This window comes from Onychomys torridus, chromosome 18 (assembly GCF_903995425.1).
Source record: "Onychomys torridus chromosome 18, mOncTor1.1, whole genome shotgun sequence".
Lineage (NCBI taxonomy): Eukaryota > Metazoa > Chordata > Mammalia > Rodentia > Cricetidae > Onychomys > Onychomys torridus.
This window is the reverse complement of record NC_050460.1, coordinates 66,368,081-66,394,192: the sequence shown is the minus strand read 5'-3', so window position 1 is coordinate 66,394,192 and position 26,112 is coordinate 66,368,081. Positions and strand designations below refer to the sequence as shown.

Below are 26,112 nucleotides of genomic sequence, written 5' to 3'. Positions count from 1 at the left end.
CCACACTCTCACCAGGCCTGTGCACCCCTCCCATCCCCACAACACACAGACAAGAACAGTTTTTGGCAAAATATTTTATTGCTGCCATCCCTGTTGGTGGACCACTGGGGGCTTTGAGGGTTGGAGTTGGGGGGGTCACAGCATCTTCTGGAACAGGGCAATGGCCTCATCCACCTTCCTGAGCTCTGCCTCTGTCTGCTGCAACTGGAGGTGCAAAAGGGGTGTGGTGAGGACCCACGCCCAAGGAGACCCAATACCCTAGACTGCAGAGGAGCCCGGTTGGTAAGAAGGGTGGGGACCACAGGGAGGGGTGATACGATTGACAGGCACACCCCACACTCCCATCAAGACCCTGCCTCCAGCGTCTCCTTCTTCCTGAGTAACCAGTGCCCACTGAAAAGGCCTCAGGTCACACGCCCTGCCTGGCACTGCTACCTGTGCAGGAGCCCACCAGAGCTGCCTGGCCACAGACCGTCCCCTTGAGTGAGTGAAAAGGTCACTTCCCTCAGAGCGCCTGAGTGAGCACTCGGCTGTAGCTAGGGCTCTCAAATGTTGGGCCTCCCTGGAAGGCCTCAGAGGCCAGGGTCTCTGGGGATTCCACACCAGGAGACAAGCCTGCCTTTCTGGGGCAGCCCAGGCAACTAAGCAGGGCAGGCACTACACCTAAGACTCCTGACTGCCACGTGGGATTCCGGGTCCCAGCAGCTGGGCTGGCTGAGGACCAGGTAGGACAGAGGAAGCGGATGTCAGATACCCCACAGCACACACCTTCGCCTCGTCTGCCTCCTGGACCTCAAGGGGCACCTTTGCTGAGTAGCCAGCGGCAGCACGGCGCTCCTGCAGTCGCTGGGCCTGTCGCTGCGCCTCACTGCGCTTGGCCTGCAGCTTGCCCAGCTCCCGGGCTGGGTCCACTAGCCCCTGCAGGTGCAGGTGGATGGAGCAGCGGTCCGAAGCCACAGCCACAGCGCAGCCCTGCGGTGCAGGAGCCCCCAGGGCCAGGACAGCCACCACACCCGCACTGGCCAGCACCTGCACATAGCCAGACACTGCCGAGGCCAGGGCGCCTGTGGCCTCATCAGCTACTTCCAAGAAACCTGTCGAGGAGGGAGAAAAGTGAAGCCTGGCTACAGCAGACCCTGGGCTCCCAAGGGGCTAGTGGGACAGTGGGAGAGGTGGACATAGGGCCCTTGGCTCACAGTCAGGCCTGGTCCGGGTCAGGTTGTAGTCTGCACGGAGGGAGCGCACAGCTCGAGTGATGCTCAGCGCCAGCTCAAAAGCAGCTTCGGCCTCGGGATCCTTCCAGGAGCACTGTGAGACAGAGTGGGGTAAGGGGCTGCTTGGGCGGGCTGCAGCCTGCCCTCCAGGTCTGACCTCCTACCTCTGAGGGCTCTGGGTAGGGGGTGACACACAGGCTAGGAGGAGCTGCTGGGGTCCGCCGGGGCAGCCTCTGGAACAGCTCCTCTGTGACAAAAGGCATGAAGGGTGAGAGCAGCCGCAGCCCGACATCCAGGCAGGTGTAGAGGGTCTGGCGGGCACACTCTGCCGCCACCTGGTCCACTCCATTCAGCACGGGTTTTAGGCACTCCTAGAGACGGGGAGGCACAGCGCTCACGGTCAGGACCATCTGAAGCCCTCACTGTGCCTTTGAGGATGGGAAGGCAACAGGCAGACTAGGTCTGAGATCCAACACCACTTAACCCAGCCCTGCCCCCACTGCTTACCAAGTAGACATCACAGAGCTCATAGAGCCAAAAGCTGTACTGGGCGGTGGTGATGGCTGGAAAATCGTAGGCCTGGAAGCCTTCATTGCTGAGCCTCACGGCCTCAGTCAGCCGACTACGGATCCAGCGGTCCACTAGGCTCTCATGCCCTTCAGGCTTGGGGGAAGAGGAATGTCAGCCAGTAGGCCACCACATGCCCAGGGCAGGGAACCAGATCCCACAGGAGCAGACAGGGACCACAGGAGAATCTGTATTCCTGACTTGTCCAATGTCTGGGGAGAAAGGATAGGCCCAGCCCCTCGGTGAGAGCCCCAGTGCCTGTCAATCATCCGTCCCCAGGTTACAAGAAGGATGCTCAAGGGACAGCACAGCAGGGACTATGCTTGACACTTGAGGACTGGCAGTGCAGCCTGTGTGGGTGCTACCAACAATCGCCTCCCACCAGAACCTCACCTTGGAGGTGGGCAAGGGCACGAAGCTCTTCCCAAGGCCACGCAGGGCGAACTTTGTGGCATTCCAGAGTTTGTTGCAGAAGTGGCGGTACCCCAGGATCCTGTTTACATCCAGGTTGATGTCTCGACCTAGGGGGGGGGGCCAGTGTGACTCCACCCTGTTCTTCCTCCCAGAGAGGTCCTCTGCAGCCCAAAGTGGAGGAGAGCATGGGTCTTGGGGAAGGACACACAGGCAACTGAGGAAGGGTGGCGACCACACACACCTTGGGATGTGTAAGCACAGAGTCCAAAGCGCAGGGCATCGGTGCCACACTCGGGAATCCCTGCTGGGAAGTCGGCCTTCTACAGGATGCAGAGCAAACAGGATGGTCAGCCCTGCCCACCTGCTGCAGCTCCACCCCTGGGGTGTGACCCCCATACCTGTCCTTCTTTGGCTTTCTCCACCTCAGTGGGATCCAGGTTGCTGTTCAATAGTTGGTCATGGAGGCCCTGAGGGAGGAGACGGGAGCTGTCAGGTTGTTCTAGCCACAGCCACACAGCCTTTCCTAGCTGACCCACTGAGTGCCCCACCTGCAAGGAAACTCCATGGATGACATCCAGGGGGTCGATGACATTGCCAAGAGACTTGCTCATCTTCCTGCCGTGAGCATCACGCACAATCGCATGGAGATAGACCTGGGGGCAGGCAGAAGAGAAGTGAGGCCATGATCCTCTCAGTCTTGGCCCTCACCAGGATCGGTGCCCAGTGGCCCTGCCCGCTCAGTGCCTTAATGTGTCTGAGAAGTGCCCCTCCCCGGGAAGAGGAAGCCCTGGGCCAGACCAACCAATGCTATCCCTAGCCAACAACCACACAAGAAGGCAGGCGAGGAGGCACAGGTGTGTGGGGAGGGGGGGTCTTAGCCATCTTCACACCTCTCTGAAGGGCAGCCTGCCCGTGAGTTTCAAGCCCAGCATGACCATCCGGGCCACCCAGAAGAAGAGGATGTCATGGCCTGTCTCCAGCAGGGTCCCAGGGTAGAACACACTGAGGTCTTCTGACTGGAAAGATGAGGGTGTGGAGGTGAGTCAAGCATGCCCGCCCTTTCAAGGCTCCTCCCTCTTCGCTCTAGGAACGCACCTGATTGGGCCAACCAAAGATGGAGAAGGGAAAGAGACCGGAAGAGAACCAGGTGTCCAATACATCCTCATCTAGAAGAGGCAAGGGCAGAGGTTAGACGGGCTGAGGAAACAGGGCCAGGACCCAACTGTCTCCCATCCTCCGTACCCACTCCCTGCCTTGCTGAAGGCTGATCTTGTCAAGGGACACTCCAAACTCCCGTGCCGCCTTCTCTCTGGCCTCTGCCTCAGTGCGTCCGCTCACCCAGTACCGCCCATCAGGGTCCTAAAAGAGAGGGTTGTCAAAACAGGTTCTGCTACTTTGCCCAGACCCCTCTACCAACCAAGGGCCAAGAAACCCACTGCCACTCAAACATCTAGCTGTAGCCTCTCCTCACCTCCCCAGGGGGTACAGCTGGGTCATGGACAGTGACAAAATAGGCCGGGATTCGGTGGCCCCACCACAGCTGCCGAGAGATGCACCAGTCTCTACAAACAGCAAGGGGTGAGTCAGGGTGCTCAGTATGTGCCCCTCTTCCCCACCCACGAGCCTATACACACCGGATGTTGTCCATCCAAGAATGCCAAGTCCGTTGATGGGCCTCAGGCACTATACGGAGGTCGCCCCGGGTCACAGCCGCACTGGCAGCCTGAGCCATCTCCCCACAGCGGACGTACCACTGTGGCCTTAGCAGAGGCTCCACCACATCCTTGGAGCGGCTGGAGGAGGAAATGAGCATGGGGAGGAGGCCAGGCGCTGAGTACCGGGAGAAGCCCCCACCATTTCCCATCCACACCAGTCCCCAGCCTCACTTGCAAAGTGGCACCACCATGGGGTTATCTTTGACACCGCGGAACAGTCCCCGCTCCTTCAGTGCGGCCAGCACGGCCTTCCTGGCCTCAAACCTGGGCATGCCCTGCATGGGAAAGGCCTTATCATGGCGATGCCCATGTAACCCTCCACCTCCCACCCAGGTCCCCACAGCCCAGACATCCTCACCAAGAAAGGTGGAGGCACATTGACCAGGGCCCCCTTTGAGTCTAGGATGCTGATGGCCTCCAGCCCGTGCCGCTGCCCAACCTCATAGTCATTTTGGTCGTGGGCAGGGGTGATCTTCACCGCACCTGGAGTGCACAGGCGGTCAGTGCTCCACAGATGCTGTGGGTTCCCTCCCACACCTCTATGCTGAGCGGTCTCCTGGACCACCCTGTGTCCGCTCCCCAAAAGTCCCGGCATCCAGCCCCAGTCCTGTGTGGAGATAATTCCCGTCTCTTCTCCCACCTGTGCCAAACTCCATGTCCACAAAGTCATCAAAGACAATAGGGAGGCTCCGTGACAAGAAGGGGTGAATGACGCTCTTCCCCTTTAGGTGCTGAACACGGAGAGAGGCATCAGAAGTGAATGCTGCAGGCAGGCAGGGCTGGACACAAGGCCCTCCCCAGGCAGAGCCTCCTACCCTGGGCCAGCACCCACCCAGCTGCCCACAGCTCCAATTTCAGGGCTGGGAAAGGAGCCCAGAGTAGCTCACGCCTTGGTAGTAGCAGGGCCCTCAGAGCCTATCCCTCAGGCTCCTCCCTGGAACAGACAGGGTCCCTGCCCACCTGGTATCTGGGGTCTTTGGGGTGCACAGCCACAGCCACGTCTCCCAGCATCGTCTCAATCCGAGTTGTTGCCACCACCACCTCCTCGTCGCTGTCTGGGGTGACAGGGGGTGCTATGTCTCCGCTCCCTCCTCCGTTCCTGCCCTCCTCCCCCAGCCCACATCCTGGTGTCCTTAGCTCCCACCTGAGCCTTGGACCTTGTAGGCAAAGGACACGAGGACCCCAAACTCCACCTTCTCCTTGTAGCCAGGCACAGAGAGCAGGGTGCGGCCCGCCAGCTCCTTCTTATCCACCTGTGAGATGGGTATTTAGAGAAGTGGCCCCTGGGCCTGGGTGGGGGAGCACCAGAGGGAGACAGGCTGTGGGCAGAGGCATACCTCAATGTCAGAAATGGCAGAATTGAGGGTGCAGGACCAGTTGACCAGGCGGGTGCTGCGGTAGATGACACCTTCTTCGTGGAGCCTAACAAAAGCCTCTGTCACAGCTACTGACAGTTTCTGGGGTGGAGGAAAGGGAAGCGGTTCCTGGAGGCCAAGGCCGACACCTGAGGCGGTGGGGTCCACTAGGCCTCTCCTAGAGTCCTGTGCCCAGCACAGACCCCTCAGCAGAGCTCCAGGGCCGGCCGTAAGCCTAGCAATGGGATGGAGGGGCTTCCAGCTGGAGTCTGAGCCTGGAGCAGAGCATCCTGGTGCTCGTGTTCCAAGGGCCAGAGAATGCAGGGTCATGACGAGGGCCAAAGCTGGTGCTGAGAGCTGAGTCCTCAGTGGTGTCCTAATCTCCTGTGAGGGCAGCCCACCCGAGGAGCACCCCTGCCCTGCCCCGAAGCTCCCCTGCATACAGGGTCCATGGTGAAGCAGGCTCGATCCCAGTCCAAGGAGCTGCCAAGTTTCTTCAACTGGTGGTAAATCCTGTCACCCTTCCTGAAAGTGGACAGAGTCCAGGGTAAGCCTTCAGCCATCCCGTGGCTGATAGGGCAGTGAGGGAGTCACTCATCCCTCTGAAATTGACCTGGGCCCTTCAGCCAACCCAGTGGGAGGGTCTAAGTCTGCAATCAGGGGTCCCACGGAGAGGATGCAGGGTCGCCATCCCACAGGCTGCTGGGTACTCACTCTTCTTTCCACTTCCAGACCTCCCGAAGAAAGGCCTCGCGGCCCAGCTGGTGCCGGTTCAGACCCTGCTCTCTCCAGAGTTTTTTCTCCACCACCACCTGGGTGGCAATGCCCGCATGGTCACAGCCTGGGTTCCACAGGGTGGTCTCCCCACGCATCCGGTGCCTGTGGGCGGCAGGAGGGCCAGATGGTGAGCCAGGTTAGTAGAGCATCACTCCAAAGGTCTCAGGTCTCTGCCAGAGTCCATAGATGCTGAAGAAGGGATGAACTGAAACCCTCTCATTCTAAAGCCAGGCAGGGAGAGGACTCACAGGACCAGCAGAACAATCTGGAAAAAGAACAAAGAGAAGGCTCTCGCCCAGCCAGACAGCCAAGCTGAAACAGTCCCATCTATCAAGAGAGTTTCAGACAGAAGTAAACCTTGTCTCCGCAGACCCAGGCAGACTGCTCAAGAGTCTTGCTCCTACCCCCATGTTCCTAAGAGACCTCACACATTAGTGTGCCCAACAGAGAGACGGGACGGGGGGGGCACACGGCTCTCCACTCTACAGTGCTGTAACTGGTAAGAGGCTCATGCTCCTGTAACAAGCAAACCTTCACTGGGTTCACTGACTCACACACGTACAAGAGGACACACGGATGGTAGGGAAGAGCAAATGATGGAAAACGTCATACACAGAAGAAAGTGTTATGAGCCAGGAGTGGTGGCTACTCACTGTAAAGAGAGGCCCTGTCTCAAACAAATCAAACGCCTGACTATGGTAGCATAGCATTTCCTGTCTTAAAATCACAAAAGCCAGACAACAACAAAAACTATTAGAAGCTGAGTCTTGGGAGTGAAAAAGTCGCAGCACCACTGAGCAGCCCAGTGGCATGCACTCTGGTAGGCATGGCCTTTGTAACGAGGAGAGCTGGGTCAGGGCCAGCACACACCACCAATCTTAGCACTAAGGAGGCTCAAGAGAGGGTTAGGAGTTCAAGGTTAGCTTGGGCCACACAGCAAGTTCCAGGGCACCGGGACTATATATACAGGAATACTTTGTCTCAATGTTCCAACCCACAAAAAAGCTGGAGACACAAGAAGTGTAATATATACAGAAAAGCTAAATCAGCCAATACCTCTAAGCAAAGTTTAAAAAAGGATTCAGGGCCATGTCTGGATGAGAACTGATCACTTTCATGAAACACTATGGTTTGTTATGTGCGTGTACTCGTGCATTTATACTGACTCCCCATTCTTGTGTGGGCGGGTGTGTATGTGTGTATGCACGTACGTGGAGGGCAGAGGATAAACTCGGGTGTCAGTGCGTCTTCCACCGTGAGGTCTGGTCTCTTGTTCACCACTGTATCAAGCCTAGCTGGCACAAGCTTCCAGCGATTCTCACAGTACTTCTGGGGTTACATATGTGCATTATGGCATCAGCTTTACATAGGTTCTGAGGATTCGATCAGCTAAGCACTTCACCCACCGAGCCGTGCACAGCTCCCCATGCTAACAGACCATAATCAATGACATACAATAAAATGAATATATTCACTTCTGCTTAGCATACTACATTCAGATTTTCTGTGGAAAGGGTTTGTAGCAACTCCATTCTCTTACAGATACCTAGAAGCTGTCCTTATATATGCCTCAGGAGACATCAATTTTTTTTTTTTTTTTTAACTTTGAGACAGGGTTTCTCTGTGTAGCCCTGGCTGTCCTGCAACTCACTCTGTAGACCAGGTTGGCCTTGAACTCACAGAGATCCACCGGCCTCTGCCTCCTGAGTGCTGGGATTAAAGGTGTGCATAGCCAATACCTTCCAGCTGACATTAACATATTTTATGGACATTAAGATGGGTTTTTCCGGGCGGTGGTGGCGCACACCTTTAATTCCAGCACTCGGGAGGTAGAGGTAGGCGAACCTCTGTGAGTTCGAGGCCAGCCTGGTCTCCAAAGCAAATTCCAGGAAAGGTGCAAAGCTACAGAGAAACCCTGTCTCGAAAAAAAAAAAAAAAAAAAAAGTGGTTGTTTTTTTTTTTTAGTGGGGGGAGGCAGTAGGTGGTGACACACCCCTTTAATCCCAGCACTTGGGAAGCAGAGATAGGTGGATCTCCGTGAGTTCAAGGCCAGTCAGCATGGTCTACAAATCCAGGACAGCCAGGGACAGACACAGACACAGACACAGACACAGACACAGACACAGACACACACACACACACACGATGCTTTTTTTTTTAAGGAGCCAGGCATGGTGGTGCACATCTTTGATACCAGCACTCAGGAGGCAGAGGCAGAGCCAAAGGCAGATAGATTTCTGAGTTTGAGTTCAGACTGGTCTATACAAGTTCCAGAACAGATCCCAATGCAAAAAAATACAAAAAACAAAACAAAACAAAACAACAACAACAAAAAACCCCCCACACACAAAGGAAAAAAAGCCTTTAGGTATTATTACTATTTAAAAAGTGAGGGGTTAGGGATTTAGCTTAGTGGTAGTCAACAAGGCCCTGGGTTCAGTCCTCAGCTCTGAAAAAAAAAGTGAATCTGGGTATAATGGGTCACGCACGTAATCCTTGTATTTGTGAAGTGAGTTCAAGGCCAGCCTTGGTTAGCTAACCCCCTGGGTCTGATGCCATCCTGGGCCACACAAACACTACAGCATAAAATCAAAAGGGAAAAAGGCTGTCGAGATGGTTCAGTGAGGAGCTCGGGCTACTGATGTAGAGGACTCAGGCTCTATCCCCAGCCCCACAACTGTCTAATGCAGTCCAGGCATCCGACACTGTTCTCTGGCCTCACTGGGCACTGCGCACAGTGGCGCCCAGACACACATGCAGGGAAACATTAGCAAACATAAAATAGAAACTACAAACACATCAAGAGCAGACACACTGGCAGGCATTGTAGTTCCAGCTGCTCAAGACAATATAGGAAGGATCACTAGTCTCCGGAGCTGCAGACTAGCCCAGCCAATAGAGCGACCTCAACTCAAGAAAGAAAGTACAGGCTGGAGAGATGGCTCAGTGGTTAAGAGAACTGGCTGCGCTTCCAGAGGACCTGGGTCCAAATCCCAGCACCCAGACAGTGGCTCACAACTCTAACTCCAGTTCCAGGGGATCCACACGCTCTCTTCTGGCCCCTGCAGGCACCAAACACACATGTGGTGCACAGACACATGTAAGGAAAATGCTCATCACACATTTTATAAAAACTTTTAAGCCGGGCGGTGGTGGCGCATGCCTGTAATCCCAGCACTCTGGAGGCAGAGGCAGGTGGATCTCTGTGAGTTCAAGACCAGCCTGGTCTACAGAAGAACATTGAACCTTTACAGCCGTGTATATACGAGCAGACAGCTAGGAAGACCTGACAACAAGCAACGGCTCCACTCTGGGAGGGAGGGAGGTCTGAGTAAAAAGATCGAGGAGACGTCTGTTTCAACCCAAGTCTGCTTGTGCCTCTCGTAAAGTCCAGAGGAATGCCGCAGCAGACCAAGGGTGCGTCCGTACACAAGCCACGGGCCCCGCACTGACAGCGGTGATGACGATGTTCTTCCTTCTCAGGAGACAGAAGGGAGAGAGGGAGCATGTGCAAATCAGGTGTAGAGGGATCACCTGACTAGGAGAGACTGCTGAAGGCTCATGGGGAGCCAGCAGGAGAAATGCGAAGCCCCATCTGAGCAGCCTCGTCAGTGGAACCACGCAGGGTAGAGGCACCAGACAGAGGTGTAGACAGGAGCTCACCATCGAGTCAGGGAATCCTGGATGGCGTTGGTGAGCGCGTGGCCCAGGTGCAGGGAGCCTGTCACATTGGGGGGCGGGATGCACATCATGAAGACACCTCTGGGATTCGGTGCTGACAGGCTAGGACGCTGGTGGCGAAGAGGAGGCACATGCTAGAGCACCCGGCATCCTCATGTGGCCCTCCTCAGGCAAAGGGTCCTAACGTCCTGCCCTTCCCCACCTCCAGCCCCCGCTGGGCATGGGCAGCAGTGCTCACTCACCCCATACTCTGGCTTGAAGAAGCCCTGCCGCTCCCACCAAGGGTACCAGGCTGCCTCCACATACTGTGGGCTGTAGGAGTCGGGCATGGTGCCACTGACATCTGGGGGAAAGAAAAAGAGGGCTGAGCGAAGCTGGAGAGGCTGGAGTTAGAGCAGAAGGGACAGGCCAGAGCACAGGCATGAGGCTGCTTTGCCAGCCTCACTAAGAGGGTCGAGGCCAGGACAAAGCAGATGTGCGGTCCCTTCCCCAGCCAGTACCTTTCTTTTCCCCGGGCCGGGTAGGGAGGTCATAGGTAATGACCCCAGGATCCCGCTTCTCCTTCTTTTCTGGTTTTGGTTTCTTCTGCTCAGAAGGAAGAAGATGCAGACCCAGACATCAGCGGATCGGCAAGGCTCCCCCGCCTCCCAGCCCCGTCCTCTGCCTCCTACCTCCCCCGGTGGGGGCTGCTGCTGCTGGATCTTCTGCTTCTGCTGGAATTTCTCTAGCTTTTCCCGCTTCTTTGCTTCCTTTTTGAGCTGAGCAGCTGTTTTGGGGGGTGCAGTGACCTCAAGGCCTGGAGAGAGGCACGGAAATCCAGACTCAAGGCTGCTGGGGACCCTCTGTGAACAGCGCTGAATCTAGAAAGGGCTATCTCTATTGCCCTAGAGCTCAAACCTGATTATCTCCCATCCTCCCTCCCACAGGCTCCCCACCCTAGTGGCCCAGGCATTTCTAAGATAAAAGAAAAAGCATGTTACAGGAAGGCCCCAGAGGGGCCACTGTCCCTCTGCCATCTCCATCCTCCTCACCTGGCTGCTGAGTGACAGACCTGGCCCCTGAGTACAGGACCACTTCTCCTAGCACAGCCCGGAATTCTGGTTGCCGGACACAAGTGTTAAACCAGCGAGTCACATGACCCCAGATCCGGCGGACTGCAGGGTCCAGGACCTGAGAGGAAAACAACACAAAACAATGATCTTAGTCGCCCTGCAATGAAGTCTGATGGACGGATGTGCACCCCACCCCACAAGCCACAGCGACTCACATATCGGAAGGGCAGCAGTAGGGCTGTCACAGCAGCTAAGTCTGCCAGAGTAGGAGCATCCCCAGCCAGGTAGGTATGCAGCCGAAGCCAGTCTTCCAAGGGGCTCAGGGCCTTGCCCAGGGCCCCAAGGGCAGCCTAACAGGGCAGGAAAAACACACGACAAGGCTCACATGCCTCTATACCAGTGGTCCTCAACCTTCCTAACGCTGCGACCCTTCAGTACAGATCCTCACGCTGTCATGACCCCAGCCAGAAAATTATTTCTGTTGCTACTTCATAACTGTACTTTTGCTACTGTTATGAACTGTGATGTCAATACGTGTGCTTTCCTATGGTCTCAGCTGTGTAGACAGCCAGGAAGGAGTGTCCCTCCATGGCCTCAGCTTGTCCCTGCCTCCAGTTCCTGGCCTGCCTCACCTCTGTGATGGAGTGTAACCTGAGAGCCGGAAGCTGAAATAAATCCTTTCCTCCCCAAGTCGCTGTTGGTCATGTTTTATTTCGGCAACAGAAACTCAAAGGCCCTCGGGAACTTTAAAAAGCCCGGCCCACCAGCGAAGTTGCGAGCCATTCGGCCAGGGTTCCAGCGCGAGGCTCTGTTTGAACACATACCCTTCAAAACCAAAAGTGCATGCACCGCGCTGCCAGGCACTCGTCTGTCACACCCCTGAGGAAGGGATTGCATCACCCTGCCGCCTCAGACACAAACCAAGGCTGAAGAGCTCAAACTACTCCCCAGGTTCCTACACCAGGTGGCAAACGGATCCAAACACTGGTTCCTCATCTGACACCCGACTTCCCTCCTTGGGATCCCTCCGATCCTTGCTTTCTCAGACTCCCTCCTCCTCCCTCTCACCTGGGGATCCTGACCAGGGCTCCGAAGCCCCAGGGCGGGCAGCGTCGCCCCGCAGGCAGCCGGTATGAGCTCCGTGTCGGCATAACTGACCCACTGCTGGACGAGGACAGCTGCCCTGCTGCCCCCGGGGCCCCCCAGGCCTGCGGGCCACAGCAGCTGGGCTACAGCCGGGGCCCCCCACACCCACAGGCCGCCAGGCCCCTGCTCCAGGGCGGGCAGGCGAGGCGGCGGGAAAGGGGTCCGGCTGCTCGGGGGAGGCTGCAGGCAGATGCGGGGGTGCGGGCCTCCCCACCCGGGGCCGTCACCCGCTTCCCCGTAGCGGGCGGCGATGAGGGCTCGGAGGCTGGGGAAGGCGTCGGGGTGAGGGGAGACGTAGAGGATGGACATGGCTGTGCGGGGGTCCGCGTGCGGCGGGCGTCCTGCGGAGAGACGCGCAGGTCGGCGAGGGGCCGAACCACGTGCTGCGGGGCTGGCAGGCGCCGGGGCAGGAGGCGGGGCCCGATCGCCGCCCCGGGATGGCCCAGGCGGGTCGCGCCGCTGTGCCTGCCGACGGCGACGGTCACACTGGGCCGGCAAGTCTCAGCCGGCCACGGCCGCGGCCCCTCGGGGCGGCCAGGGTGGAGGCGCGGGCGGCGGAGGCAGCTCTCCCGCGCTGGCAGAGCACGGCCGGGCAGGCGGCACCCACGCGGCCCCTTTGTGACAGCGCGCGTTTCCGGGCCCGGGTCCTCGCGGGGCGGGGGCGGCCGGGCCCCGCCTGTGCGTGCGCGCTCCCGAGGGTCGGGCCTCCGTCCGGGCCGTGTGCAGCCCCCGCGGCTGGAGCCCCCGAGGGCGAGGGCCGCGCGCGTGCCCGGGGACTGCCACCGCGGGGACGAGCCCGTGCTGGGTCAGGCGCCGCCACGGGCACCCCGCGGTCCTCGGGTCGGGCGCCGCCGTGGGCACCCCGGGGTCCTCGGATCGGGCGTGCGGGGCAGTCCCGGCCGCCGGCTGCGGCAGGAGCTCGCAGTGCGTTCCGTGGCCGCTGCAGTGCGGCCGCGGGGGTCGTTTAGCCGTGCACCGTGCAGGCTGGCTGTTGAAGGAATCCGCCCGTGCCAGCCCAGTAGTCCTGTGCGCCAGCGCCAGCTCGGGGAGATCCTGGGATCTAACCCCAGCACCAGAGGAAAAGCTCAGAGCGTTGAGTTTCTTCATGTGAAAGGAAGGGCAGGGCAATGGGAAGGCAAAAGGCTAGGAGGAGAGTAAGTTCGCAGTGCCGTTGGGCCGCCACTGCTTTATCTTTTTATTACGTTTTTATTGTGTGCACTTCAGCGAATGTGGAGAAAACCAGTTACGTTTCCACCAAGTGTGACCCAGGGGTCAGTTCAAGTCACGGCGGCTGGCGGCTTTTACCCGACGTAATGGCCAAGGTGTCTAAGCTTTGGGGCAGAAGTGCATAATGCTGGTAAACTGGGTGGGACTTCCGGAGATGGAGGAATGTAGAGTACTCGAGTGGAGGTGAAACAGCCTTCCCACCTCCCTGCTCAAACACAGACCACAAAACCAGAACTCGGTTTGACCAGAAATTTTATTCCCGATGCGGGACAGATTCTTTCCATTCACGTGTTGCCCTGGAAAGCCTAGGAAGCTCCCACCATCTCCAGGGAAAGGGAGTAAGGAGGGACCAGGAACGCTTTACAGCCCCCAGCTTTCTTATCCTCCCTTCGCAAGAGGATAGTTGTTCCCGACTATCATCCCTTTCATCCATTCAATTAAAAAGAAAAAAAATTAACAAAACAAGACACCGGAAGCGCTGAGCAGGGTGTCCCTGTCCTCAGCTGGACATCCAGTTAGGGGTCACCGAAGGGGAAAGGGGGGGAGGTGCATCACTGCTTCTGCTGGAGGGCCTCCTTCCGTGCCGCGTCCTGGAGCAGCTGAGTGTCCACCTCGTCGGCCGGCAGCTGCACATAGCGGACCACGGAGCCCCTGATGAAGCAGTTCTTGACTGATAGCTGGAAACAGACAAACGGGAAAGCATCTCCATGAAGAATGTGTCCTCTCAGCCACCCAGGGGCCTCTTGCTTTAAAGGTTTCCTCCTCGCTAGCCCCAACTCACCATGTGAGGGTACTTCTCAGGGTCAGTGACACTGATGTCGGTTAGTTTGATATTGAGGTACTACGAAAGAGGAACACCATCATTAGCCCTGTGGACAAGATGCAGGAACCCACCTCCACTCTCCCATTGTTCCCCAAGTACAGACTGTAAGCCTTCACTACATCTCACCTGGTCCACAGAGTGGAGGGTTCCACAGATGCTGTCAAGGGCAAAGAGGGAAGAGCCAAATTAATTTACACTGAAATCAGCATGGAGGGAACATCAGAGCTAAGACAAGAATGTGGGGGAGAAGTCAAGGCCTGAAGCAGAGAAGGGATAGCCACAGACGGCATCTGTGAACTCTGAACTGGGAAAGATAAAGCCTCTCAGAATGGTTCACCATTACAGACACAAGTCTCCCCTTCCACCAGCGTATCAACAGCTACTGCTCAATGGTTGCAGGCCAGGCCTGTGTTCTGCTTAATCTTTGTATTTCCTTTTAAGGCAGGTTCTCACTCTTTGGCCCAGGTGGATCTCACACTGTGGCCATCATTCTGCCTCCACTTCTGAAGTCCTGGAACTGTGGACAGGAGCCACCATCATTGACAGCCATCTTTTGGCTTTTTCAAGAGGGTGTCTCTGCAGCTTTGGCGCCTTTCCTGGGACTCACTCTGTAGCAGCCATCTTTTTTAGGTTTATTCTTTGTGTAGCCTAGGCTGTCCTAACTACCTCTGTAGACCAGGCTGGCCTCCAACTCAGAGATCTGCTTCTGAGGGCTGGGGTTAAGGGGAGTGCACCACCACTGCCCTGCAATAGCCATCTTGTAAAAAGTAATTAATACCATCCAGGAGTTCAGAGAGGCCATGTAAGTTACCAAAACTTAGAACCAATAAACAGGAATATGACAGACAGATCAGCTAACTCCCAGAAGTATCAGTTTTTTTAAATACTGATTTTTGTTATGTGTGTATGTGCATGTGGGCACCTACTGAGGCCAGCAGAGGGCATCAGATCCCCTGAAGCTAGTTACAGGTGGTTGTATGCAGCCCAACAAACACAGGACCACCTAATGGAGTCGCTGGGAACTGAGCTCTAGTTCTCTGGAACAGCAGCAAGCATTTCTAACCAGTCATCTCTCCAGCTCCACCAACAGCTATTTCTAAACACTTACTGCTTTGGGGCCAGAGCCCTATGTTTACATAAAGGAGCTAAACTTACTTTTTTATTCTTTCCTGAATGACTAAGAAGCAAACTGTACAAGGAGGCAGTAGATGCAGATGCTGTACAGAGTGTTCTATTTACATTTTCTCTAACTAAATGGATACTATGTCATGTACGCTATATCCAACTGCTTTCTCTACCAATACAGCTCATTCCTTTGTTAAGGGGTTTTATTAGGGAAGTGCTCCCTATTGAATTTTAACTAAACTCTTACATTTTTGAGGGGTTAATGCTAGATATTTAAATTATTCAAATTTTTTGGCTATTTACAAAGCCACAAGCATCTCATATATTTTCTCCAAGACTACAGTAAGCATATTTATTAGCATTGCTTATTTAGCATATTTAAAGAGCATAGTGCAAGTCTGCCTGCACATATATATTTACTTGTGTAACAAATTCTTTTCTTTCTTATTGAGACAGGGTTTCTCTGTGTAGCTTTGCACCTTTCCTGGAACTCACTCTGTAGACCAGGCTGGCCTCGAACTCAGAGATCCGCCTCTGCCTCCTGAGTGCTGGGATTAAAGACGTGAGCCACCATGCCCAGCAATCTTAAACTAATCTTTACCCTTAAAGAACATGCTATTTATTTCTTCTGTGTTTGGCTCACATTCTCTATCAAATAACTTTGAGGGGGAAGAAAAGGGTTCAGGACCCCGGGCACCCCCACCTTCCGCCAACTCGCTGCCATAGGTACCTACCTCAGGTCATTCTTGAGTTCCACGACCACATCCTTGCCCACAAGGGATTTGAAAAAGGAATAGAAGAGCTATGGAAAAGAGGGAGGGAGGGGTAGCCATCACGTGAAAAGTCCGAGGAAGAGGAGCCCCGTGCCAGTATTGTGAAATACTAGTGTTTGTGTCCCCACCGACTACAGCACTTCTCAAAGGTCCACGACCAACAGCCATCTGTTCACAGACACGCCACAGCTCATTGGGCCGCAGGCAGTGACGGCCCCGTACCCCTGGGCGCCAGGACCCACCCTCAGAACCGCCCACGCGTAGGGCATCTGTACATTTTCTCCAGTGAAGTGCAGACCGCATCCCACCCGCACCCTCAGAAACTCCGGATCTGCAGCAGGGAAACGCAAAGCTAGCTTTCCGTTCTCCCGCGGGGCCCGAGGGCTCTCTCTTGGACTTGCTGGGAGTTTTCCCAAAAAAAACATTTGTTCCGGGGGGTCTCCCCGAGGTGGGGTGTGGGCACCAAGGTTGTAGGGAGAAGCCGGGGGCCAGACTGCAGCCCAAAGCCACAGCGTGCCACCGCGGCCGGCACGGTTCGAACGGCCCGCGGCGGGCGGCGGCGCTCGCTTTTGACGTCACGGTACCCACCATGGTGCTGGCGCCACGCGCTGCGGCCTGGGCCGCGGAGGGAAGGGCCGGGGGTCGCGGGCCAGGGGCCGGGCGGGAGCCCGAGCGCGAGCCCGCGCGTGGGGCAGGGCAGGATCACGCAGGCGCAAGGGGGAGCCGCGAAAAGCGCCGGACCGAGAGCGCGCGGCGGAATCCGGGCTCCAAGGGAGCGGAGTAGGGAAGAGCAGAGAGGACCGCCAAACCGAGAGAGGGGCGGGCCTTCCGGTCTCCCACTTCCTCCTGAGCAGCTGCTTCCTACTGCGCGTGCGCGCGCCCTGGCCCCTGCGCCTTCGAGGTAGTTCGCCCCTCTCCGGAAGATTTGTTTTTTTCTTTAGCCTGATCTGCTCATACCCTTCTCTCCTATTGAGGATTGTTGGGAAGCTTGAGGAAACTATGATTTGCGTATTCTCTGATGAGTGAAATTTAAAACGTTGCCAAGGTCTGGGCAGGGCTGGTGCCCTCCTGCAATCCTGGTGAGGGAGCTGAGACATGATGACTGGCGTAGAGGCCAAATAGCAAGACCTGCGTCAAAGGGAGTAAAATACACAGCAGCACACACTGGCGTGGGGGGGGGGAGAAATATAGGGGGGCCTGAAAATAAACCCTGATGTTTTTTCTTTAAGATTTATTTATTTATTATGTATACAGTATTCTGCCTGCATATAAGCCTGCACACCAGAAGAGGGCACCAGATCTCATTACAGATGGTTGTGAGCCATCTGTAGATAGAATCTGGGTCCTGGAAGAGCAACAAGTGCTCCTAACTGCTGAGTCATCTCTCCAGCCCTGAAGTATTTTGTAATAGCTCACCTCCAAATACTACTTTGGATGTTCTGAGGGACAACATTAACAGGCTTGAAACATTCCGACTGTGAAGGAGTTTGCAAGAGCTGACTGATAAAAATGGAGAATTTTAATAAAAGATTCCACAAAGGCCTCAGCAGGAAACGGGTGCAGCCCACAGCCAAACATTAGGTGGAGTTCCAGGAATCCTTCAGAAGAGCGGAGAAAAGATTGTAGGAGCCAGAGGGGTAAGGACACCACTAGAAAACCACAGAATCAACTAACTTGGGCTCATAGAGGCTCACAGAAACTGAACGCATAACCAGGGAGCCTGCATGGGACTGACCTCTGCATATGTGTTGTGGTTGTGTAGCTTGGTCCTCTTGTGAGACGCCTAACAGTGGGAACCGGGATGTCCCTGACTCTGTTGCCCACTTCTGGGGCCATCTTACCCCTACTGGGTCACTTTGTCCAGCCTTAATAGAGGGGGGGGGCCTAGTCTTATTGCAACTGAGTATGCCGTGTTTGGTTGTATCCCTGGGAGGCCTGCCCTTTTCTACAGGGAAACAAAAGAGGAGTGAGTGGGGGTGGGGAGGGGGCTGCTGCTAGTTATAATACATTAGGGAAAAAATAAAAGCTTCGTCAGGCAAGTTCCCAGAGAAGGGATGGTGCTGCTGGGGAAGGAAAGGCTTTGTTGTTGTTGTTGTTGTTGTTGTTGTTGTTAAGATTTATTTACTTATTATGTATACAGTGTTCTGCCTGCATGTGTCCCTGCAGGCCAGAAGAGGGCACCAGACCTCATTACAGACGGTTGTGAGCCACCATGTGGTTGCTGGGAAGGGAACTCAGGACCTCTGGAAGAGCAGTCGGTGCTCTTAACCACTGAGCCGTCTCTCCAGCCCTGTTGTTGTTTTTAATAATTAAGTGGGAAGTTGCTAGTTTGTATCTGTGGGACATTTGTGTGGGAATCACGTCTGGATATATAGGGAAAGGCTTGCTATTTCAATGATGAATATTTTGGGTTGTCTCTTCTTGAGGCTGGCTGTAGATACAAAAATTCTGAGCATCTGGCCTGCTGATTACAGTGTAGAATTCTCTACATTGTGCCATGATGCCAAAATAGAGGGCAGCCAGGGTTTCCTTGGGGGGGGGGGGGTCGAGCTGGAGCATGCAGGTCTGTGCAGGCCAGACATGACTCTGGCTTCAAGCACTTTCCACATTGTTTAAGGGTTTTTTGTTTGTTTGTTTGTTTTTGTTTTTACATTTTATGTGTAAGAGTGTTGTGTTGCATGAGTGTGTGCCCATTGTTCGGTGCCCCCAGAGACCAGAAGAGAAGGTTGGGTCTTCTGGAGTTACAGACAGTTGTGAGCCACCAGAGAAGTGCTGGGAATCAAACCCTGGTCCTCTTGAAGAGCAGTACATGTTCTTAACCACTAGGCCATCTCTCTAGACCCCATCTCATTGTTTGAGAGAGGGTCTGTCATTGATCTTGGATCTGACATTCAGCTAGACTGACTCGCCTGCAACCCAAGGATCCTTCTCACCTTGCTTCCCCAGTTCTGGGATTACGGGTGCAAATCACTGTTCAGATCTGGATCCATCAAGATATCAAGCAGGATTTGTTACCAAGTTCAGCAGAATCCTTAACACTTGAACCTAAACTAGCCTGTCATTGATTAGAAGCAGTAGCCATGGTTAGCACGTTCTTCATATGGGCCCAGGTGTCTGAGAATTGGAAGACATTTTTCTTGGCAGGTGTAATGTTCTGTAATTCCAGTCATCATGCAAGTGGAAGTGGCATGAACAGGTGTTCAGAGCAGACCTAGGCTGTATAAGACCCTGTCTCAAAACAAAAACAAGATTATTTTGTTGGAGACGCTGAACTCGCACAGATCCAAAGGCTTTGCCCTTAGCAGGCTAATCATTCACAGTGAACTCACAAACAGAAAATTCGTGTCCTGTGTGAGCTCCCCTTTCTTTTTTTTGGTTTTCGAGACAGGGTTTCTCTGTGTAGCTTTGCGCCTGTCCTGGAACTCACTCTGTAGCCCAAGCTGGCTTCGAACTCACAGAGATCCGCCTGCCTCTGCCTCCCCAGTGCTGGGACTAAAGGTGTGCGCCATCACTGCCTGGCTGTGAGCTCCCCTCTCTTACTTTACAGGGAACATTTAACAGCTTAAAGATGCCAGGGAATAAGCTGGTTGAGGGGCGAGCAGGTCACTTTTAGATATAGAATGTTTGAGGCTAACCTAGAAACCCTGCCTCCTAAAACAAAGATGGGCATGGCGGTGCATGCCTGTAGTCTCAGAATGCAGGTGGCAGAGACAGGAGGATTGCTGCAAGTGAGGGACAAGTTGGCCTACATAGGGTCAAGTAATCTAGACGTACACAGTAAGGCCATGACCAAATAAATACATCAGAAGACATCTCGAGTTATTTTCTTTGGGAACAACTTTACTGAGAGACAAATAACCATCCACACAGGAAGGAGGAAGGTGGGGTGTGGCTCATAAATAACAGACATCCAGATTCTTCAAATGGTTCAAAGAGGGGACTGGTTTTCCTAAAGGTCCATTTCGGGGTCATAGACGAGAGGGTGGGGGCATGAGAAGATGGAGTACAGACTTCTCCATCAGAGTCCCAAAGGATGGCGGTGTAGGTTCAAGTCCAGTCATCTCCAGAGTCAGAGTGATGTTTGAAGGTGAATAAGATTCACCTAGAGGCTCCCTAGCACCCTGCAGTTCCAGAAAAGGCTAATCTACTTCCTCAATGGTAGGGCCTGTGGCAGCCCTGTTGGGTGTGTACCCCGGGGCACAGGTGGGGCCGGTGCACCCTCCCTGGTAGAGCTTTGTGATGACCGGGTTGCACATGTTCTCCAGCTCTTTTCTCTTATGGTCAAACTCGTCTTTCTCAGCCAGTTGGTTGGCCTCCAGCCAGGAGAGGACCTCGTTACATTTATCCAGGATTTTCTTTTTATCGGACTCACTGATCTTGTCCTTCAGACCTTCATCGCTCACGGCGCTCTTCATGTTAAAAGCGTAGGATTCTAAGGCGTTTTTGGCTGCGATTTTCTCCCTCTGGCCCTCGTCCTCGGCCTTGTAGCGCTCGGCCTCCTGCACCATGCGCTCGATCTCCTCCTTGCTCAGCCGGCCCTTGTCGTTGGTGATGGTGATCTTGTTGGCCTTGCCGGTGCTCTTGTCCATGGCTGTGACGTTGAGAATTCCATTGGCATCAATGTCAAAGGTCACCTCGATCTGGGGCACGCCCCTAGGTGCAGGGGGTATTCCCGTCAGGTCAAATCGCCCCAGCAGGTTGTTGTCGCGCGTCATGGCCCTCTCGCCCTCGTACACCTGGATCAGCACCCCGGGCTGGTTGTCCGAGTAGGTGGTGAAGATCTGCGTCTGCTTGGTGGGGATGGTGGAGTTGCGCTTGATGAGCGCCGTCATCACGCCGCCCGCCGTCTCCAATCCTAGAGACAGGGGAGCTACATCCAACAAAAGCAAATCTTGTACTTTTTCAGACTTGTCACCCATTAAAATAGCTGCCTGTACCGCCGCCCCGTAGGCCACCGCCTCATCGGGGTTGATGCTCTTGTTGAGATCCCGTCCATTGAAGAAGTCCTGCAGCAGCTTCTGCACCTTGGGGATGCGCGTCGAGCCGCCCACCAGGACAATGTCATGGATTTTAGCCTTGTCCATCTTGGCATCCCGGAGAGACTTCTCCACGGGCTCCAGCGTGCCTCTAAACAAGTCTGCACACAACTCTTCAAACCGTGCTCTGGTGATGGACGTGTAGAAGTCGATGCCCTCGAACAGGGAGTCGATCTCCAGGTTGGCCTGCGTGCTGGACGACAGGGTCCGCTTGGCCCGCTCGCAGGCCGTGCGCAGGCGCCGCACCGCGCGCTTGTTCTGGCTGATGTCCTTCTTGTGCTTCCTCTTGAACTCCTCCACGAAGTGGCTCACCAGCCGGTTGTCGAAGTCCTCCCCGCCCAGGTGCGTGTCGCCCGCCGTGGCCTTCACCTCGAAGATGCCGTCGTCGATCGTCAGGATGGACACGTCGAACGTGCCGCCCCCCAGGTCGAAGATGAGCACGTTGCGCTCCCCGTGACTTCCTTTATCCAGGCCGTAGGCGATGGCGGCCGCCGTGGGCTCGTTGATGATGCGCAGCACGTTCAGACCCGCGATCACGCCCGCGTCCTTGGTGGCCTGCCGCTGCGAGTCGTTGAAGTAGGCGGGCACCGTGATCACCGCGTTGGTGACACTGTGGCCCAAAAAGGCCTCTGCGGTCTCCTTCATCTTGGTCAGCACCATGGACGAGATCTCCTCGGGGTAGAAGGCTTTCTTCTCGCCCTTGTAGGACACCAGCACCTTGGGCTTGCCCCCTTCGTTAATGACTTGAAATGGCCAAAGCTTCATGTCCGACTGCACCACAGGATCATTAAACTTCCTGCCAATTAGACGTTTGGCATCAAAAACAGTGTTCTGCGGGTTCATGGCCACCTGGTTCTTGGCGGCGTCGCCGATGAGCCGCTCGGTGTCGGTGAAGGCCACGTAGCTGGGGGTCGTGCGGTTGCCCTGGTCGTTGGCGATGATCTCCACCTTGCCGTGCTGGAACACGCCCACGCACGAGTAGGTGGTGCCCAGGTCGATGCCGATCGCCATTCCTTTATTGGCAGCCATGGTTTTCCGAGGCCTGTGGAGAAATGAGACTTCATAATCATATTTAGGGGAGTGATTCTTTTAAATAAAACCTAAGCTATTTATTGATCAGTTAGTAGCTCTTTCAAGATTTATTAGTTTTAATTGTGTGTATGCGTGTATGTCTGTGTGGGCATATGCACATGAATGCTGGTGCCTGTGGAAGTCAGGTATGGGAGGCCCTTGGAGTCAGTTACAGACAGTCGGGAACTGCCCAACGTGGGTAAGTGCTAGGCACTAAATTCAGGTCTTCTACAAGGAGAGATGTGCTCTTAATGGCTGAGCCCTCAAGGTTTTTTGTTTGTTTGTTTTTTAATTTTTAAAAATTATTTTGTGGGGGCTGGAGAGATGGCTCAGAGGTTAAGAGCACTGGCTGCTCTTCCAGAGTCCTGAGTTCCATTCCCGGCAACCACATGGTGGCTCACAACCATCTGTAATAGATCTGGTGCCCTCTTCTAGCGTGCAGGCATACATGCAGGCAGAACACTGTATAAAATAAACTTAAAAAAATATTTTTGTATGAACATTTTGTCTTCATGTGTGTATGTCCCTGAGGAGGTCAGGAGAGGGCATCAGATCCCCTGAGACTGGTGTTACAGACAGTTGTGAGCCACCGTGTGGGTGCTGGGTATTGAACCTGTGCCTTCCACAGGAGCAGTAAGTGCTCTTAACTGCTGAGCCAGCTCTCCAGCTCCATCAGTCGGTCTTGTTAAAACTTCAAGCATGAAGATGATATCCCACACAGAGAAACCCTGTCTGGAAAAACAAACAACAACAACAACAACAAAGATAAGATACCCCAGGCTCACTAGCTTCCTCTGCACAGAAAGAAGTCCTACACTGAGAGCTTGTAAGTGTGTGTGTGTTTGCTGCTGTTTTGGTGTGGGGTGTGTATGCATGAACCTGTGGATTCAGGGTCAGGCCTGGGTGTCATTCAACTGCCCGTCAACTGTGTTGAAACAGGACCTCTCTCATTGGCTTCAAACGCTGGCCAGTTAGGCTGTGCCGGCCGGCGAGCCCAGGGAAGCATCTCCCTTGCTCTGTGATCACAGGCTCAGGCCACCACTTCTTCTGTTATGTGGGTTCTGGGGACTGAACTCAGGTCCATGCAAAAACATTTGCCCACTGATCTATCTTCCTAGCCTCTCTGTAGGTCATTTTGAGTTGCTATTTTATTTTATTTTTGATCTGAGGATCGAATCCAGGTCCTTGTGCTTTCCAAATGCTGGGTTTACGGGCACGAGTCACTTCAGCAGGCTGTTTTCTTTACAGCTAGTGTCTGAGCTGTCTCAGACATCCTACCATTCCTTGTTCCCCCCTCGTAAGAAGTAGGAAACCAACAGAGAAAGGAGTTAGGCCTCAGCTGTAAAGGTGTCTGGTGCCAACAGTTTATACATTTGAGTTTGCCACTCTGAAAAATATCAAATAAACATTGTCAAAATGCCCACTCCACCCACCTTTCACTATCTTTATTCTTTGAAACTATCTTTGGGATTGGTTTTGGGTTTGTCTTTTGTGTGCTAGGGGTGGAACCCAGGGCCTTGGAGATGCTAGGCAAGGGCTGTATCACTGAGCTACACCCCAGAGTGGCTATGTTTCCACTGTAGCTGTGTCTCAGAGCACAGACCCTAAGACCCTTGGCAGCCCCCCAGGCTCCCATATGTCTGTTTCTCTGGCTTCTGCAGTTTCCTGTCTACCAGATAACATAGAGCAGGACAGGCTGGTCAACATCAACATGATTCAGGAGGCATACACAGCCACTTTCCACTACCAAACTGGCTCTCTGTTTAGGCTGAACCTTGCCCCAGTAGGCTTCATTAAAGGCTTAAATTTAAGTCAGTAATGAACCTTCACCTACATTCATTTTGAAATACTCATTATAACAGGGATTCTTTTCAAAATGGGTCTCCTCATGTTTCTCTGCTAGGTGGTGCCTGCAGGCCCTCTCCTCAGCCTCCAGAGTAGTGGGGAGTGGGGATTACATTAACCGTCGCGGTGCTTTTCACCATGAGTGGAATGTTTGTGGATTTGTCCACTCTTATCCTATACAATTGGAATTACACAGCATTTGTCTGTTTATGGCTGGTCTTATTCCACTCAGCACAGAGTCCTTAATTCTCGTCCGTGAGCTTACATATTTTGGTACTTCTGAAACTGAAGTCCATTTTATGTTTCTCCCGCCCTTACACATTCATCTCCGCAGGGACACCAGGTTGCTTCCCCTTCTCCATATTGTGAATGCTGCTGCTGTTAGCTTGGGTTCACAGACATGCCCGGACCTGGCTTTAATGGCAGAGCATGTAAGTGATGAAGGTAGACAACAGTGTTCTCAGCTACTCCAAGGATGGAAGGAAAGTCGGTCTATATTCCTCACAGGGCCTGAATCAACTGTAGTGTTCCTGTGACAGTGATATGTTTTACTGTGGGACCACACCTGTGCACCTGTCTCCTAAGATTGTGTTCTGAAACTCCTTAAAAGAGACATTAGGGGCCAAAGAGATGGTAGTTAAGAGTGCTTCCTGCTCTTACAAAGAACCTCGGCTCGGTTCCCAGCACCCACATTGGGCAGCTCAGGACTGCCTGTTATCCAGCTCCAGGGGATGAGACAACTTCTTCCAGGCTCTTCTGGAGACACACATGGCACATACTCACAAAAACACACAGACAAACCATTTCTTTAAAAAGATAGGCACTAGCCTCCATTCAGATGTGCCTTCCTGAGCATGGTGGAGTTACCTAGCTCACTCTGAAGATGGCTGCTAAGACACACACACACACACACACACACACACACACACACACACACGCGCGCGCGCGCGCGCGCGCGCGCGCGCCTTTTTTTGTTTAAGACTGAGGTCTCGCTGTGTAGCTCAGACAATGCCCCTGCCTCCATTCCTAAGAGTTGGGATTAGAGGCTTGAGCCACCATGCGGCCTCAATCAATTTTTCTGAGAAGTAGGGCACAACGGGCAGATTTTCTATGTATTTTTTAAGACAAAATTCCTTCCCCAAGCCATCCTTTCTCAACATCTAGCGTGCTAGGATCACAGGCATGCATCTCTACACCCGTTTCTATCCTTTTGATTATAACTCCTATCTTCTGGTGCCAATAACATATTCAAAAAAGCCTTAAGGTCTTAAACTCCCTATTCCGAGCTCAGGCGCATTCCAGCCATCCCTACCCTCAAGTGACACTCTTCCTGGTTCCAACCCCCCCACCCCAGAGTTAAAACAACTGGGGTCGGGGTCGGGTTGGGGATTTAGCTCAGTGGTAGAGCGTTCACCTAGCAAGCGCAAGGCCCTGGGTTCGAGCCTCAGCTCAAAAAAAAACAAAAACAAAAACCTGGGGTCTGTGTGGGGAGGGCCACACTAGTAGTCCCAACACTCAGGAGACTGAAGCAAGAGCGGCGGGTTCCACCAGACCTTGTCTGAAAATTAATCAAACCTAAGAAGTGTCTCGGCCCTTTTCAAATAAGAACCAGCGGGGACACAGCCTTCTGCCCCATTCCAACCGGAGCCTTCGCGGCTCACCTGGCTTCTCTCCGCCTTCGCTCCAGTTTGGAAAACTTGGGTCGCTGAGCCCCTACGAGCGGGGAGCTCCAGGATCATCCAAACGAGCAGCCGGGGTCCCCCCACCCCCCACCCCGACCCTCCCGGCAACTTTGAGCCCGTTCTGGGACCGAGCCACGGATTCCTAAATTAGTCGGTGAGGTCAGAGTCGGCACGGCCATTGTAACGCGACCGGAGGGGACCACGTCACCAGACACGCCCCTAGGCGTCTCCCCGGGTCACCCAGGCGGGGGTGGGGGAGTGACAGCCGCAGCTCGACCCCCCAAATCAGCACTGCGCCAGTAGCGGAACCCCCCAGATCGCGACCAACTGTCCACAGCACCGAGCTGGCGGTGACCTTCACAGTCAGTTCCACCCAGGCCGCCGTGATGCGTCGCCACGGCAACAGTGGCGCCCGCACGTCCCGCCGCCGCCCCGCCTCCCCCGCCCGCCGCCCCAGGAACGCCGCTGCTCCAGCGGAGCCCAGGAGTGTCCGGAGAGTTCTGGACCGGGCGGCGCCCTCCGCACCGGTGACTCAGAGGAGGCGGGGAGCCCCGCCAGACGCGAAGCTGCTGGAAGGTTCGGGTCCCCACGGCCGCCTCCGGCTCGCTC

General features: G+C 54.6%; 3 protein-coding genes across 4 annotated transcripts; all 3 read right to left on the bottom strand.

The window, feature by feature from the left end:
- Positions 1-59: 59 nt before the first annotated feature.
- Positions 60-12,752, bottom strand: Vars1 (valyl-tRNA synthetase 1). Its single transcript, XM_036167543.1, has 29 exons — positions 11,844-12,752; positions 10,991-11,125; positions 10,755-10,893; positions 10,395-10,519; positions 10,224-10,308; positions 9,966-10,066; positions 9,706-9,833; positions 5,980-6,144; positions 5,709-5,790; positions 5,248-5,367; positions 5,055-5,163; positions 4,871-4,965; positions 4,551-4,641; positions 4,269-4,393; positions 4,082-4,185; positions 3,830-3,988; positions 3,667-3,757; positions 3,449-3,554; positions 3,291-3,361; positions 3,086-3,211; positions 2,744-2,848; positions 2,594-2,662; positions 2,437-2,515; positions 2,175-2,302; positions 1,722-1,877; positions 1,379-1,585; positions 1,197-1,308; positions 769-1,094; positions 60-204 (listed from the first exon to the last, which is right to left on the bottom strand). Exons 1-29 carry the CDS (start codon positions 12,228-12,230, stop codon positions 136-138), a joined length of 3,795 nt encoding a protein of 1,264 aa, XP_036023436.1. The 5' UTR covers positions 12,231-12,752; the 3' UTR covers positions 60-135.
- Positions 12,753-13,383: 631 nt separating this feature from the next.
- Positions 13,384-16,703, bottom strand: Lsm2 (LSM2 homolog, U6 small nuclear RNA and mRNA degradation associated). 2 transcript variants are annotated; one of them, XM_036167545.1, is made up of 5 exons: positions 16,458-16,703; positions 15,831-15,898; positions 14,098-14,128; positions 13,930-13,989; positions 13,384-13,825 (listed from the first exon to the last, which is right to left on the bottom strand). In XM_036167545.1, the coding sequence occupies exons 1-5, from the start codon at positions 16,458-16,460 to the stop codon at positions 13,700-13,702; spliced, it is 288 nt and encodes a 95-aa protein (XP_036023438.1). In that variant the 5' UTR covers positions 16,461-16,703; the 3' UTR covers positions 13,384-13,699. The 2 variants fall into 2 exon arrangements, with proteins under 2 accessions (XP_036023438.1, XP_036023437.1); XM_036167544.1 differs by lacking the exon at positions 16,458-16,703 and adding an exon at positions 16,184-16,436.
- Positions 16,704-19,694: 2,991 nt separating this feature from the next.
- On the bottom strand, positions 19,695-25,905 carry Hspa1l (heat shock protein family A (Hsp70) member 1 like). The gene is made up of 2 exons (XM_036167289.1): positions 25,483-25,905; positions 19,695-21,947 (listed from the first exon to the last, which is right to left on the bottom strand). Exon 2 carries the CDS (start codon positions 21,932-21,934, stop codon positions 20,009-20,011), a length of 1,926 nt encoding a protein of 641 aa, XP_036023182.1. The 5' UTR covers positions 21,935-21,947; positions 25,483-25,905; the 3' UTR covers positions 19,695-20,008.
- Between the last annotated feature and the right edge of the window lie 207 nt (positions 25,906-26,112).